The 16,241-nt window shown below is 41.2% G+C and overlaps 1 protein-coding gene across 2 annotated transcripts; it reads left to right on the top strand.

Annotated features, from left to right (window-relative positions):
- The first annotated feature begins 829 nt into the window (after nt 1-829).
- KRT23 (keratin 23) lies at nt 830-16,181 on the top strand. 2 transcript variants are annotated; one of them, XM_080826309.1, is made up of 8 exons: nt 830-1,284; nt 7,172-7,254; nt 8,444-8,600; nt 9,962-10,123; nt 10,211-10,333; nt 13,113-13,333; nt 14,331-14,362; nt 15,799-16,180. In XM_080826309.1, the coding sequence occupies exons 1-8, from the start codon at nt 889-891 to the stop codon at nt 15,882-15,884; spliced, it is 1,260 nt and encodes a 419-aa protein (XP_080682435.1). In that variant the 5' UTR covers nt 830-888; the 3' UTR covers nt 15,885-16,180. The 2 variants fall into 2 exon arrangements, with proteins under 2 accessions (XP_080682435.1, XP_080682436.1); XM_080826310.1 differs by lacking the exon at nt 14,331-14,362 and having other exon boundaries at nt 15,799-16,181.
- Nucleotides 16,182-16,241: the final 60 nt, after the last annotated feature.

Raw genomic sequence — 16,241 nt, 5'->3', positions numbered from 1 at the left:
AGACAGCCCATGGCACAATTCCTGTGTTCCGCCATCCCTTCCGCAGGTCACAGACACACAGAAGCCAGCCTGTTCAAGGCTCAGCCGGGACAGGGCCGCTGGCCAGTTACCAAAGGCTACATTCCTGCCAGGGCCAAGGAAGTCCTGGTGCAGGCTGGGTTGTTTGGTTTTGAGGTGTGCTGGGGATGAAAGGCACCCTGGAAGTAGAAGGCTCGGTCATTCATTAATTAATTATAATTGAGGGTTTGTTCTTAAGAACGATCCTTTGAAATTACTTTCCATCAAACAGTAACTGCCACAAAGGCATCAGATGTTCAGAACATTCTCCATCTCCTCAGCATGAGTATTTTTATTCTAGAACCTGAGATTCTGATCTGGCTCTTCCCTTGGGAGTCTCTCCCACCCTCACTTTAGAGCTGGGGTGTGTTTGGGGCTGGGGAAGGTGTGTGTGTCTGTGTGCTTAATGTCTACTTTTTAAAAGGAAATCTGTACTACACCAAATAGCCTTTTTGTCAACTTCAGTCTGATCCTTTTCAGATAAATGGTCAAAGGAAAAATCCCACAGAAAGATTAGAAAGACACCTGAGACTAATACCCACCTCATGCGGTGGGCCGCACCTCCTTGTTACAACAAGAAGGGAGAAGCAAACTGGTGTATTGATGTGGCTCTAAACAACAACAGTGTGTGCGAAGGCCCAAGGGCACTTCGGGATTGACCAAGAGGAAACACCTGTTGCACAATGATACGATCTTGTTGGTGCAGTTGTCAGGGAAGGGAACTCCCACAGTGAAGCGCATAAAACCATCCAGGGCAGTTTGGGGCGGCTCAGTTCTGCAGGGCCAGTGAGCGGAGCAGAACCCAGCCCTGCACCAAACACAGATGGGACCATGAACTCCAGCCACAGCTTCAGCCAGACCCCCTCTGGCTCCCTCCGTGGCACGGGAGGCAGCTGGGGCCAGCTGGGGAGCTTCCCTCGGGCTCCCAGTGTCCATGGGGGCGCCGGGGGTGTCCGCATCTCCCTCTCCTTCAGCTCACCAAGCTGCCTGCCTCCTGGAGGCCCTTGGGGATCTAGAAGAGGCAATTCCCTCCCTGCTGCAAGTGGGAAGGAGGTGATGCAGAACCTCAACGACCGCTTGGCTTCCTACCTGGACAAGGTGCGCGCCCTGGAGGAGGCCAACGAGAAGCTCGAACGTCGCATCCTGAAGTGGCACGAGCAGAGAGATCCTGGCAATAAGCAAAATTACTCCAAGTATGAGGAAAACATCAGCCACCTGCAGGAGCAGGTAAGATTATGGGCGACCCTGGAACTCAAGAGGGGGCTGCATTTCCAGACAGCCATAGGAGGAGAAATCAGTACAAAAGACAATTTCCAGGAAAAATGGCAAAAGAACTGAAAGTAATTGTAAACAAAGGTATTTGAGGATATTTTCTTGTTATACCTTTTGGACTTGGGAAAGCCTGTTTTGTGTATTTTGTCCTCTATACATAAATTTTATGGAAAATCCAAAAAATGTAAGGCAACCAGGTGCTGTCTGGTGTCACTTGTGATAGAGGAATGTTACAGTAACAATAAGGGCCGATATTCAACCCTCATGCTCAGGGAACAAGAGGCACAAGAGAGCGTTTGCTTTCTTATTCAGTTCTGCTTCATCTCAAAAGTCCTGGCAACGGCATGATTACCCACAGAAAGAAAGGCCGAGTTCACGATTCTGGAGATCATACCTAAAAGCTGTCACTCCACTAACAGATACATCATTCTGACATTCCTGGGTATTTCCTCTTGAGGGCTGCTAGAAGTTCTAAGTTCTGCTGCTCCCAGTTCTAAAAAGGCATATTGCTAGAAAAAAAAATAATAAAATGAGCACAATTTTTGGAATCTTGGAGTTGGGATGGGTTATAGAGACTTCTTTAAAACAAACAAAAAAAAATTTCAACCAAACAATTAAAAATAAAGCTGAGCTTATACCTTCTGGAACATCTCACAACATTGGTTAGAAGTGGAGGGAATCCAGTCGGCTCATAAATTATTTTTTAAAGCTATATAGCCTCCCTCTTTTGTAAGGTGGTCCCAGAAAATTCCCTGTAAGATCAGGATTTTACCCATCCTCGAAAGGGCATCACAGGTTTCCAATATTTATACAGGATGATTTCTCAACCCTCAGTCGTCCTTGCTTGAATTTAGGAAAGACCAATCAAGATAATATAAATCTGTCCTCATAATGAACCCTAATTATTGAATAATCAACCTAATAACTGACTGCATAATTACCCTAACTATATAGTACATGGTTGTCTTTATGAAAAAAACAAGGTGACTCAACAAACCGCATCATATTTTTTTCATTAATAAAGTTGCTTTTGTGTTAGAATGGAGAGAATAGAAGATTTTTGCAAATGGACAGCTGAGACCTAACTCCCGAAAGAAACATGAGGTCAGACCTAGTCAAACAATTCACTAACTGACAGCAGAAAAAAGGGAAGAGGGAGGAACACATTTATTGAGGCCTTATTATATGCCAACCTTCATGTTGGATTTTTTAATACACATTAGCAGTACCATTCAAAAGCTTTCTGTGCTGATGGAAACATTCGATGTTACCTGATTCAATTCTTACAATGACCCTGTAAAGAGACAGAAGCTCAGAGAGATGAGGTAGTCACCAAAAGCCACCAGCAAGAGGCAGACATGAGATTCTAACTCAGATCTCTTTCTAAACGGCCTCACAATTTCCACACAGCACGGTGCTCACTAGCTATGTCCTGCAAAAACGGTACTGCTTGTGGTAGAAATACTGCATTACAGTTGCATTGCTAATCATACGACACACATTTGAAACACATTATCTCATTTTGCGAAGCAAGTATTCTTACCCCAAATTTATAGATGAGGAGACTGAGACTGAGTGGTTGCCCCAAATTCTTCAGAACAGAACTGAGTAAAGTCAGCGGGGGCAATGCCAAGGAGTGGGTGGCTTGCTCAATCTCTAAGCCCACGTTCTAAGCCTGGGATTCCAGGTTCTGACTTTAAATTCTGGGCTATATATTAAATTCAGGTTTGAATCCCACTCGTTTCTGGATTACTTATTTTAGTTGTATATTTTTCATGTTTAAAGAAAACAGTTCTTTGAGTTGAAGTTGTACTATCTGTCCTGACCTCCCCCACTCACAGGCAAGAAAACAGAGACACAAGAATACAACAACCCACAACAAGCAGGAGCTGACCCCTTCCCAGGCCTCGATGAAATGCTATCAGTAGATATAGTGTTCTTCCAACCCCACCATAGGGATCTTAAGTGTTCCTCAAAAAGTCTGTAAGAAAATGAGTTCAAAAATTCATCCAATCCTTTTGAAACGCCGAATTGGACTCAGTCATAAGGATGTGTATTTTAGAATGGCTCTCAATAGTACCATATTTTGGCACTGTGGCTTATGATAAAAAAATTCTATTTTCTTCTTCCTGGAACAAGATTACACACCCTGGAGCAACAATGCTATACTAATACACCAACCCAAGTGTTTTAAAAGAATGAACTCAGAGCCTTGAGGGAGAATCCAGGTGATTAATTACAACACACAATGCAAAACCTATGCTTCCCAAATTATTTCTCAACCCATCCTCATCATCCATTCATTACTGTGAAGGATGTCTCAGAAAGAGTGGCTGTATCATAATACTGCATCAAGGAAGCCTGAACAGGGGAAATAATTTTGGTTTTTAAATGTGCTCTGTATCAAATGCATTTCAGAACTCACCATTCATGTACTCTGAGAAGAATGCTGACTGGGGGAATCAGATTCATTTTCTTTTAAAGAATTTACTAATTTATTTGACAGCGAGAGAGCGTGAGAGAGGGAACACAGCAGAGGGATTGGGAGAGGGAGAAGCAGGCTCCCCGCAGAGCAGGGAGCGTGATGTGGGGCTCGATCTCAGGGTCCTAGGATCAAAACCTGAGCTGAAGGCAGACATTTTTAACTACTGAGCTACCCAGGTGCCCCAGCATCAGATTCTTGATGTGGGTTTTGCAACAGATAAATTACCAATTTAACTCAGAAAAGCAAATAGGCCCACAGATTGTATTTTTTATTTTTCTGATTCCATGGAGGGAATACTGTTTGGTTTCTCTGGATGTCAGTCAAAACCTCAGCACACAGGGTCCCCAGGCTTTCGGGCATGGAGCTGCTTTTGGTTTCCTATGAGCTTAGATAATGGAACCAATAAAGAGTCTGGAAGGGAAAAGCATTGGCATGAAAGTCCCTAAGCAGCACTGCAGTGGGGAGACAAGAAATATCCACAGAATCCTTTTTTAGCGCAAAGGAAGTAGTCATAGTACCTTTTGGAATCCACCAAAGGAAGAAAGGAGTCGAGCAGGGCAGCGGCCTGGTTATGTCCCACCACGAAGAGTAGCAGTTTGAGGATGTCTCTCAACATACGGAATCTGGGCTTTATCCAGTACAGACATTGGCTCTAATTACAAAAGTGCTGGCTTTTTTCCTTCTTTTTTTTTTTTTTTCACTATATTCCCTACACTGTACTTTTTATTCCCATGCCTCATTTATTTTGTAACTGGAAGTTTGCATCTCTTGATCCCATTTTCCTATTTCACCCACTTCCCTCCCCTCATTCTCTGGCAACCACCGGTTTGTTCCTTGCCTTTATGAGTTCATTTCTGTCTGTTTTTTGGTCCATTTATTTTGTTTTTTGGATTCCACATATAAGTGAAATATAGTATTTGTCTTTCTGACTTATTTCTTGTCTCTGTGGTATTTTTCTGACTTATTTCAACCAGTATATACCCCCTAGGTCCATCTATGTGGTTGCAAGTGGTAGAATCTTTTTTTTTTTATGGCTTGGTAGTAGTATTCCATTATGTATGTATGTATGTATACATATATCTCTCTCACATCTTTTGTATCCGTTCATCTATTGATGGACACTTAAGTTGGTTCCCTATCTTGGCTCCTATCAATAATGCTGCAATGAACATAGGGATGCATACATGCTTTCAAACTGGTGGGGTTCTTTCTTCAGGTAAATACCCAGAAGTGGAATTACTGTGTCATTTGGCAGTCTATTTCTAATTTTTTGAGGAGCCTCCATACTGTTTTCCACAGTGGCTGTACCAATTTACATTCCCACCAACAATGTATAAGGGTTCCCTCTTCCCCATATCCTCTCCAACACTTATTATATCTTATCTTTTTGCTCCTAATCAATTCTGACTGGTGTGAGGTGTTACCTTATTGTGATTTTCATTTGTATTTCCCTGATGATGAGTGATGCTGAGCATCTTTTCATGTGTCTTTTGGCCATCTGTGTGTCTTCCAAAAGTTCTTTTATAAGAGAAAATTAAGGGGGCACCTGGGTGGCTCAGCGGGTTAAAGCCTCTGCCTTCGGCTCAGGTCGTGATTCCAGGGTCCTGGGATCGAGTCCCACATTGGGCTCTCTGCTCAGCAGGGAGCCTGCTTCCCTTCTTCTTTCTCTGTCTGCCTCTCTGCCTACTTGTGATCTCTGCCTATCAAATAAATAAATAAAATATTTAAAAAAAGAAAATTAAGTACTTTACAATTTTCTAAATTAATATAGTTTCGACTAATTCTTCTGATTGTCTACAGTGTGCCCAGAATATGCTAAGTATGTTACAATGTTATCGGGTTTAACCTCTTCTAATATAATTCTTGTAACTCTCTGATGAAGTGGCTACTATTATTATTACTATTGCCATTTTATGGATGAAGAAACTGAGACTCAACAAGCTCACTCAGCTAGTAGGTGCAACAGCAGGACCCCAAGCTCTGCCTTTTGGGTTCCAGACCCAGAGTTACTACCACCTCTGAATCCTGCTGTTGTGCATTCATGATACCAGATTCCAAGAAACCAGGGAAGCTTTGAATACGAGCAGATCTTGAAACGGTGCCTTTGTATTGAGCTAAAAATTTGTGCTAAGGAAATCCTTTCGAAATAAAGGAATTATCTTTTCAAATGTGATGGCAATGTCACAGGATTCTCTGCCTCCAGCTAAATCATGAAGTTTAGAGCTAGGACCTCTAGTAGTTTCTACTACAAACTCCTAACTTAACAGATGATGAAATCGAAACCCAGGAAATAGGGTGACTGACCCAAGTTCATGCCAATGGCCAGTAACAGGAAGTAAAGAAGAAAAACCCCCAGTTCCTGGTTCAGCACAATACTTGGCACAAAAGTAAGTAGTAGTATACTTTTGATGCTGAGACATCTTCCATTTAATTTTCCTGAAGACAGGGACATATATCAAATGAACACTACTCTGGTTAAAACTACCTAGAAGAATTAACAAATCATGTACATAAACACAACTGCTCAAGTAGAAACTTTCAATAGTAGTTTTCATGTTAAGGTTAAAAAACACATAAACATCTAGTAAAAGTCTTAACCAGAGGCTTTATCACAGTTAAAGTTTATTAAGCTGCCAAAAAGTTACTTCAGTTAATATTTCAACAGCCACAATTAGGGCATTTTCATCATGGAATAATTTACAAACACTTACACATACCTACAAGTTATGTGAATGGTTATAGTCTCTTTGGACAAAAAATAATTATGGCATGTGATGACTCTTATAAAATTCATTTAAAATCAGTTTGATGAACTAGTGTCAGTGATATTTTGATACTTTGCTCAGTATCACTGATCAGAAACACAAATGCTACCCCAAGGAAAAATTATGTTCATCTAAAATAACTATTGCACTTGAAGGGAGCCAAACTAATAGTCACAATAAAAATAGGACTAGAACTTAAAACTGTTATAACATCATCAGACGTGGGTGAGCTGAAACAAAACAGTAAGATATGTTCGCAGCACTAGAAAGCCAGGAGGCCCTTTGAATGATGATTCTCTTTCCTCTTCCAATGTCATTCTTTCAGCATCGCCATCAATCCTAGCCTGTCAAACTGAGTGTGAAAAAAGACAGTGAAGTGGCTGCAGACCACGTTCTTACTTTAAAAACCATTCTGATGCTTTGTACCTAGTAAGTGCTCAGCATTTACTGATTTGATTATTTGTTGTTCCACTGCCAGAAAAGAAGTCATCTATGCTAACAAGTCATATACCCAGGAAATACAGTCTTTGGAAATGCAGTTCTCCCATGGGAGTGTGTCTGACTTAAATGACTCTTGATGTGTGCTTTACAGATCATGGATGGTAAGATGACCAATGCTCAGATCATTCTTCTCATTGACAATGCCAGGATGGCGGTGGATGACTTTGGCCTCAAGTAAGTTGCTTCCTCACCCTATTGTGGGCAGTTTTCATTTGCTGTTTTTCTTTTGCTTTGTTTTGGGGGTTCCCCTTGTTTTTATTTTGCTAAAGGAAAACTTATTTCACCATTAGCCACATGTAATATCTTTTAAAAAATATAATCAAAAAGTATAACATAAACAAATACTTGACTGGACCCTACTTTAAACAAACTAGATATAAAATACAAATACACCTTATAGCATGGGGAAATTTGAATACAAACCAAGAATTAGATGATTTTAAAGAGTTATTATCAGCTCTTTAGGGGTGATAATGTTATTATGCTTATTTAGAAAACTCCTGTTTTTATTTTTTTCTTATTTTATTTTAATTCTAGTATAGTTAACATACAGTGTTATTATCTGTGTGTTGTTACACCTTTCAGGTGTACAATAAAGTGATTCAGCACTTGCATACATTACCCAGTGCTCATCACAAGTGCACTCCTTAATCCCCATCACCTCTTTCCCCCATCCCCCTACCCATTTCCCCTCAGGTAACCATCAGTTTGTTCTCCATAGTTTAAAGTATGTCCATCACTTAGATTTAACAGCTGTTAACATTTTGCTTCTTTTTTTTAAGATTTATTTACTTATTTGAGAGAGAGAGAGAGAGAGCACGTGGCAGGGAAATTCAGAGGGAGAGGAAAAGTAAGAATCCTAAGTAGACTCCACAGTGAGCACAGAGCCCAACATGGGGCTTGGTCTCAGGACCCTGAGATCATGACCCAGGCCAAACCAAGAGTCAGACGCTTAACCAACTGAGCCACCCAGGTGCCCCTATTTTGCTTCACTCTTAACAAAAATTCTTTTTTTTTTTAACGATGTATCCCTAAGTATTTAGGGGGGAAATGTCATAATGTCTATAATTTAGTTTAAGATACAAAGTAGAGATGAAGCAAAGTTTTAACAGTTAGTAAGTCTAAGCAATGGGCTTGTGACTGTTTATTAGTAAACAGTCATCTCTAATTAAAAACAACAACAGCAACATTGAGTCACCATCAGAAAAACCTACGTGAAACAGATATATGAGGGACTCATGATGTGTTCATTTGCTCCTAGTAAACCTGAAAAGTAAAAAATTCACCTCTAAAGTAAGGTGAATCCTTATAAGGCCATGGCCTTCCAACAACAGATGTATTCCTCTCTTCCTTCCAACCAAAGGTATGAAAATGAACACTCCTTCAAGAAAGATCTGGAAATTGAAGTTGAAGGTCTCCGAAAGACCTTAGATGATCTGACCATTGTCACAACAGATCTGGAACAGGAGGTTGAGGGAATGAGGAAAGAGCTCATCCTTATGAAGAAGCGACATGAGCAGGTAGGACTCCCCAGGAGCTCCTGGTAACCAGCACAGCTCTTAATCTGTACCTTCAGATGATTCAATAGCCCAGAAGAAACAACCATCTAAATGTCAATCTTAGATTCCTTCAACCTAAGTAATTATAAGGGACCATAAAAACATCCAGTTTTTCCATCTTCAAGGTTATCTATTCAGTGTCAAATCCAATAGCCAAAATATGATCAAAATTAATGATGAATCAGTCAACAATTTTGCTAATAAACAATGTTTACCTAGACTTTATTAATATGATACTGCAAGAATAAATGCATGAGATTGAACTTCCTTCATTGACCCAATGTGCAGCAAATTGGGAGACAGTAGAATAAAGAGAATTTGCCACTAACCAAGGTAAATAAAACTAGTGGCAAAAATGAAGAATCTTAAGAAGAAGAAGAAGAAGAAGAGGAGGAGGAAGAAGAACCTTAATTTCCATAAGGATTTAACTGACTTTGGAAAAGGTATCATCAATCTAAATTCCCTGAAACTCTGATGCAGTAAGAGGAAAGCAATCCCCATTTTAGGCAAATAAAATTGCTTATGAACATCAAAGAACCTCAATTCTGAACAGTTGGTTAGACAGTGATTGTTAATTACACTTTTCCTATGGTTTCTTGATTTTCTTTTTTTTTTTAAGATTTTATTTGAGAAAGAGAGAAACAGAAATAGTGACAGAGACAGAGAGAGAGAGAGAGCATGAGCAGGAAGGAGAGGGAGAAGTAGGCTCCCTGCTGAGCAGGGACGACCCCCCCCCCCCGCCCCCGCTGACTTGGGGCTCAATCCCAGGACCCCAGGAGCATGACCTGAGCCAAAGGCAGACACTTAACCAACTGAGCCACCCAAGCGCCCCTCTTGATTTTCATGACATCCTATGGGTGTCAGCCCTACAGAGTCATAATGCATTGACAAGATATTAAACGTCTTAATACTTTTTGGCTTTGGGTTGCTGAACTGCCTCCCAAAGTCTTTAGCCTCTAACCTGAAATGTTCAACTGTTGAATTGTGCCACCGCCTCACCCATGAACATGTGCTGGAGTACTTTACACGCTATGGAAGCATAATTCTTTGTGAAACATTTTCAACCAGGGATTAAGTCAGTAATCACAGAGGTCATTTGGTTACCTATCTAGTGCTATTTTTTTTTACTTTATAAACTTATAATAGAAAAAAACATACAGTGTTTTGCCATCAACAAATAACTGAGAAACCAAACCACACCAGTAAAAGAAAAACAACCACAAAAGCTGAATTTTTAAAAGATCTGTTAACTGCTGCCAATCAACACACCTCTGGCCTTCTGATTATCACAGCCAATTCATTTTCTTTCTGTTATTAAACAGGAAATGGAGGAACATCATGTACCAAATGACTTCAAGGTCAGTGTGAAGGTGGATACAACCCCAGGAGAAGATCTGATCAAGGTCCTGGAGGATATGAGGCAGGAATATGAGTATATAATAAAGAAGAAGCATCAAGACCTGGACGCTTGGTATAAAGAGCAGGTAAAGGAAAAGAGTTCAAACTTCCCAAAGGTTCCATTGCCATGTGGTCCCAATGCCAATGCCTCTCTCCTTTGCTTGGTCTCCTAGTCAGCCACCATGGCCCAGGAGGTGGCCAGCCCAGCAGCTGTGCAGAACAGCCAAAGTGACATCCATGAACTGAAGCGCACTTTCCAGGCCCTGGAGATAGACCTGCAGGCACAGCGCAACAGGGTGAGTCTGAGCTAGGGTCAGGTACCACCTCCTCCATGAAGCCTCTCTTGATCTCTCTCCTGGGCTCCTCTCCCCAGCTCCCTTGGGAGTTCCCACTTTCCATCCAAACTCTTTGTGGTAAGAAAGAGAATAAGCGCTATCATTTATTGAGGTGTCCACATTGTGTGCCAGGGGGTTTGTTAATGTTAACTGCCATCAAACCTCACTGTAACCTTTCCAGGTAGGTCTTCATGTTCTCATTTTAGGGATGAGGAAACCAAAGGTTCAGACAATTAAGTAAATTTGGCCAAGCTCACACAGATAGTAAGTGGCCAATGGCAAAACCACCTGGTGTTTAGGAAAAGGTGTAAGGGTCTCGTAGGCCCTCATAATCTCTACCAGTGCTCTCCTCACTTGCAACCAGGCTGCCCCCTGAAACCCCAATACAAAAAAATTCTGGTGTCAACATGAATTGGTGGCAAATCCAGGCTGGGCTGACTCCAAAGTACTGCTCTGTCCATCATGTAGATGTCTTATCACCCAGTAAATTATAAATTCTTATATCTAAGTCATTTCTATACTTTCCATGGTTTTTAGTAAAATGCTCTGTATGAGTGTCACAAGCACTCAAAATTCATTAAATCAAATCTGTGATTTGATTCCCTTTGTAGCCTATCTGAATCTTCTAATCATTCACCAATATTATTTCCAAGTGCTACTCTGACCTTGATCTTGAGGAAAAGTAATTGGTTCATTCTGTTGCCAGGTACACATGGTAAATTACTGTTATGCTTTAGGAATAAGTGATAGTGAACAGACATTTAAAATGTACACTGTCAAGGTGATAATAATGAGTACAGAAATAATTACAGTGTTCTATAGTTTTCAAAACATTTGGACATACAGTATTTCACAACAACCCTGTGAGGTCAGCAAGACATTTACATTCATTTTCATGCATTCTACTATCTGACATTATTGTAAGTACTAAGGATTTTAGAATAAGGGAATTTACATTCTAGTGTGGATGACAGATCATCAAAATATATAATATGTGAGATGGAGAAAAGGGCTACCAAGAAATGGAGCATAGAGTGGGGAAGTCAGGCATGCTGGAGTGCAGAGCTGCATTTTAAACAAGGTGGTCAGGAAAGGTTTTACTGTTGAAGTGACAGTTGAGCAAAAACCTAGAAGTGGTAAAGAAGTGCATTACGTGGCTACGGAGAGGGGGTTCCAGGGGGAGGGAACAACAAACACAAAAGCCCTGAGGCATGGGTGTTCCAGATGGGTCGGCAGAAGAGCAGGAAAGCCAATGTTTCTGTAGTGAGCGTACAAAGAGAAGAAAGATGAGAAGAGGGAAGGGAAGGGGAGACCTTTGGGGTAACGATGGGAGACAGACTGTGTTTCTTGGTCCCTGGAGGGAGGTCCAGAAGACTTTGGAACAGCAGGTATGAACAACTCTTTGAGGAGCTTTGCTGTAGGTGAAGGAGAGCAGAGAAACCGGATGACAACTGAAGGTGGATATGGATTCAAGAGAGAAAAATTTTAAAGTGGGAGAAATTATTCTATTTGAAAGCCAATGGGAAGAATCTGGTAGAGAGGAAAATATGAATGATGCAAGAAGGCGGGCAGTTGCTCAAATGGCTGGAGCACAGACAGCTCATGCACAGGAACAGGAGGCAAACAAGAACCTGGACCCAGGTTCACGTATGTGGGTGGAATTAATGGTGGGAGCTTGTGGGAATTGTCTCCTGACAGCTTTGATTTCCTCCGTAACACAGGAAGCAAGGCCATGGGCTTAGAGAGAGGGGAGGGAAAAGGGCGTCTGAGGACAGAGGAGAAGGAATGCAGTAGCCCTCTGGGAGAACAGGAGAGTGATGTGCGCAGGCCAGGCAACATGAAGTGCCCCCTGAAAGTCTGCAGCCATCGTCAAGGGAGAGTACCCAGCACCGTTACGAGTTTCTCCTGAAGATTAAAATTACGTGCGCCAGAAAAGCAGGTGGGAAAACCAAACAGAACAGGGACTTGAACTCAGTTCTCTGTACCCTAGTGCAGCAACTTCACTGTGCAGCTTTTAGTATTTCCTCAGTAATGACAAGTTGTCACCATTGCCATAATCAACAAGTCTTGCTTGGGACGATGGTTGCCAGATGGACCAAACTAAAATATAGGCCATCCAGTTAAATCTGAATTTCAGATACAAAACAAAGGTTTTTTGTTGTTGTTGTTGTTTGTTTGTTTGTTTGTTTGTTTTACTGTAAGTATGTCCCATGCAATACTGAGGCAATTTTTAGGACCTACTTGTACTAAAAAATTACTCATTGCTCATTTGAAATTCAAAGTTAACAAGGCGCTATTTTATCTGGCACTCCTACTTGAGACCCTACTCTGAAGATATAGACAGCAGTCCAGTTACTGTTTCCCCCAGCAGTTTTCCATCTGGGTACAGACAAAATGTAAGCATGAGGAGTTGAGGAACAGGTCAGGGCAAGGCAGTATACACCCAATCCCAAATGAGTAGCATACACAATAAACACTGCAGGAATGTAGCGAAGTTGCCAAGAGCTCCCCAACACAAAGAAATGCCCAGAAAATGGGCTTCAAAAGTCCTGACTCTGGTCCACTTGTCACTGCCCAAGCGCCAAACCTGTACATCGGCCAGCTGCCCACCTTTGCATCCCAGGAGCCACCAAGACACCTAGCAGAGTGGCTGGTGTATTGTAACTACTCAATAAGCCCACATTTTGAAGCAATCAAGCCATCAGTCAATTAATAGAAGAAACATCGTTTCCTCTTTCAGAAATCTGCTTTAGAGAACATGTTATCAGAGACCCAGTCTCGGTACTCCTGCCAGCTCCAGGACATGCAACGGGTCATCTCCCACTATGAGGAAGAACTGATGCAGCTCCGCCATGACCTGGAGCGTCAGCACAATGAATACAAGGTCCTCCTGGGCATCAAGACCCACCTAGAGAAGGAAATTGCCACCTACCACCAGCTCCTGGAGGGAGAGAGTGAGGGGTAAGGCAAGCGCTGGCAGGGGAGGAAGATGGAAAGAGCATTAGGTTTTTGCAGGTGCATTCATATATCTCAGGGTTCTGTTAGCAATCCTCATTCTAGAGAAAGGTTTATGTTGAATTTCTTCTGGACATTTAGATCAGGTTATATTTTATTAAGTAGCAAGTATGAATTAATCAATTATTATTCCCACAGCACTAAGATTTGAGGTCAATAGTGAAAATTAATATAATAAAATCTCTAGAAACAACTAGGAAGGCTGGGCTATAGTGTTTCCCACAGGGAATGCACACAATTTTGGCTAAATACACACACCACCACCACCACCACCACCACCACCACAACAGAAGGAAGTATTTTAGCCTGACAGCAGGAAAAGAGTCCTAAGAAATTAGAAATCTAGATTCTTCAATCTGGTATTTCTGACCAACTTGTCCAGGAAGAAAAAAAAAGGGGGGGAGGGGGGCACATATATTCTATGGGTTAGAAAGTTTTTTAAAAGATACATAAATAGGGGTACCTGGCTGGCTCAGTCAGCAGAGCATGTAGCTCTTAATCTTGGGGTCATGAGTTCAAACCCCACATTGGGTGTAGAGATTGTTTAAATAAATTTTAAAAAATAAAATTAAATAAATAAAAATACATAAATAAAAGACTATCAGACCAAATCCTGAACAGTCTGAAAATCCCAGGGATTCCAGACTTCAAACCCAGAGCCTGGAAAGGATCCCAGTGGAGGCAAAGCCTGGAGCCAGCTGAAATAATGGAGGTGGTATGACAGACTTCCCTTGACCCCAGGGTCAGTTGGAGGCGGTACTCACTTCCTTCTGGATCCAGGAAGGGTTTCCCATGAACTCATGACCTTGAGACTACACAGCTCAATTATCCTTATTAAAGAGCTATGAATTTACAAGCAGGCAAAGGAGGTTTGTTCACCTTAAGGAGTTTTTATGATTGTTGCTAACACTAGAATGAGCTGTAACTCTTATCATTTTTATAGGACAATGGAGGAATCAAAGTCAAGTGTGGAAGGTAAAAAAAAATTCTTTCATTGTTTGAATCTACTTTTTAAAAATGAATCAACATGTTTATTCATTCTATAGTACTCGCATCATTCTATAGTACTCATAATCCTTAGTGTACTCCCAAGTATTCCATGTTCAATTTTTATTTTACTTGCAGATGTCCAGGAATTTTTAATTAACTTAAAGTAGATAAAAAAGAAAAAAGTGCGCTCTCAGTGTTGTCTTCAATAATATACATGCAAGTTCTCTGCCAGCAGCAAAGCAGATAGCAATGATCATTCATACTATTAGATCTCTGTTAAGTTATAGAGTCTGTTTACTAAACTCCTAGGAGATTACAAGAAAACAATTTCACATAATTTCCCAAACTACATTCTGTTGAACATTAATGTTCCATAAGACTTTGTGTATTACAAAAGATGTGTCCCATGGCCAGAAATGGTTGAAATACTAGGTTCTACCATTCTCTTCATGAACAGTCATGCATTTCAATAAGTTAAAGATGGACCAGCCACCTCACTGCTGTGAGGAAGAAAAGGAACAGAAAAGACAAAGAAACATCAAAAGTTTTACTTTGCTTAACTTGGTGTCACCCAATGTCTTTGACCTAGGAACCCTACTTTCTGAGATTTTCTTTAAGGTCTCACAGAAAATTTCTAAGAAACCACAGGCTGGGACAAGTGGCACTTTTCTGATTAGTCTGTGGTAAAAATGTTCTAAGGCATTAGAGATTCAGAGAATCAGGGTTCCAGGCACCATCAAGGGCAGCTTGTCTAACTGCTACGCCTCTATAAGATATCAACAAATGGTCCTTCAGTCTCTCCTTACACATGTCCAGGAACGGGGAACCCATTACTTGAAGGAGTGGCCCAATCTACTGTTGGAAAGTTTGATTCTAACAAAGTTCTCCCTGTATCTCTCTTAATGTCAAGTTTTCCCTTTGGTCTGAATCAGTGTCCTGGTGTGTCAACAAAACACATATTCAAATAAACCATAACGTTGAAAACAGTGACCATGATAAACATCCCTGGCTTCTCACCCATCCTTCATGCTTTCTAGACGTTAAATGAGGTGCCCAGAATGGCATTTGGTTCTCTGTTAGCTCACAGACTCTGTGATACAAGTGCAACAAAGCCTCCATAAGCAGGAAGACCTCCTCAAGAGTAGGTACTCAGAGCCTAGATTCTGTATCAAGCAAGCCTAGGATGCAGGTCTTGGCCTCTAGAAGGTAACACTATTCACACACCCTCGTTTCCTGGAGGGTGGGAGGAAAAACCTTCCTTGGTGAGATCTCTTCACTCCAGCAAAGCCCACCATATTGCTGAGTGATCCCTGAGTGAAGGGACAGAGAAGCTTCAGGTAATGAGAACAGGGAACTTAAAATGAGTATTTCAGATGGTGGGAGAAGCATGGCAGTGACCTGTTCATTGCTTTTTCCCTCAGCTCCAAAGATCAAGGCCATCACACAGGAGAGTGTCAACGGAAGAATAATTCTTTCTCAAGTGAATGAGATCCAAAAGTGTGCCTAAGGCCAATAAAAGTTTCTGCCTATTTAAGAACTACTTTTCTCCAATGGAAATCCTTGCCCAGACGCAAATGGGTGAGTCCTAAGATATATCCTTGGAGTTATCAAACTCAGAAGCTTTTTTTTTTTCCTCTGTAACAATCTCACCAGATATTCTATAATGATCTTAATATATTGCTGCACTTTTTGAATCAAATTACGAGTTCATGAGCTTTTTCAAGCTCTACTTTCCTACTACAATCTTCAGATTGCCATCACTACATATCTGTTTTGTAGCCAATAAAATGCTATGCCAGCTGCATCATGTCTCTGTTTATATCACATCATATTCATGTCATTTTTATATCAAGGTCTCATCCTA

Source organism: Martes martes (genome assembly GCF_963455335.1).
Source record: "Martes martes genome assembly, chromosome: 16".
NCBI lineage: Eukaryota > Metazoa > Chordata > Mammalia > Carnivora > Mustelidae > Martes > Martes martes.
The sequence above is the reverse complement of the archived record's forward strand: the minus strand, read 5'-3'. Positions and strand labels throughout refer to the sequence as shown.

Excerpts from the sequence above, each read along its gene's own strand:
- KRT23 (XM_080826309.1), top strand. The coding sequence starts at position 889 with ATGAACTCCAGCCACAGCTTCAGCCAGACCCCCTCTGGCTCCCTCCGT. Across the intron at positions 7,255-8,443 it reads GTGGATGACTTTGGCCTCAA|GTATGAAAATGAACACTCCT; the intron begins GTAAGTTGCTTC and ends TTCCAACCAAAG. Across the intron at positions 10,124-10,210 it reads ACGCTTGGTATAAAGAGCAG|TCAGCCACCATGGCCCAGGA; the intron begins GTAAAGGAAAAG and ends TTGGTCTCCTAG.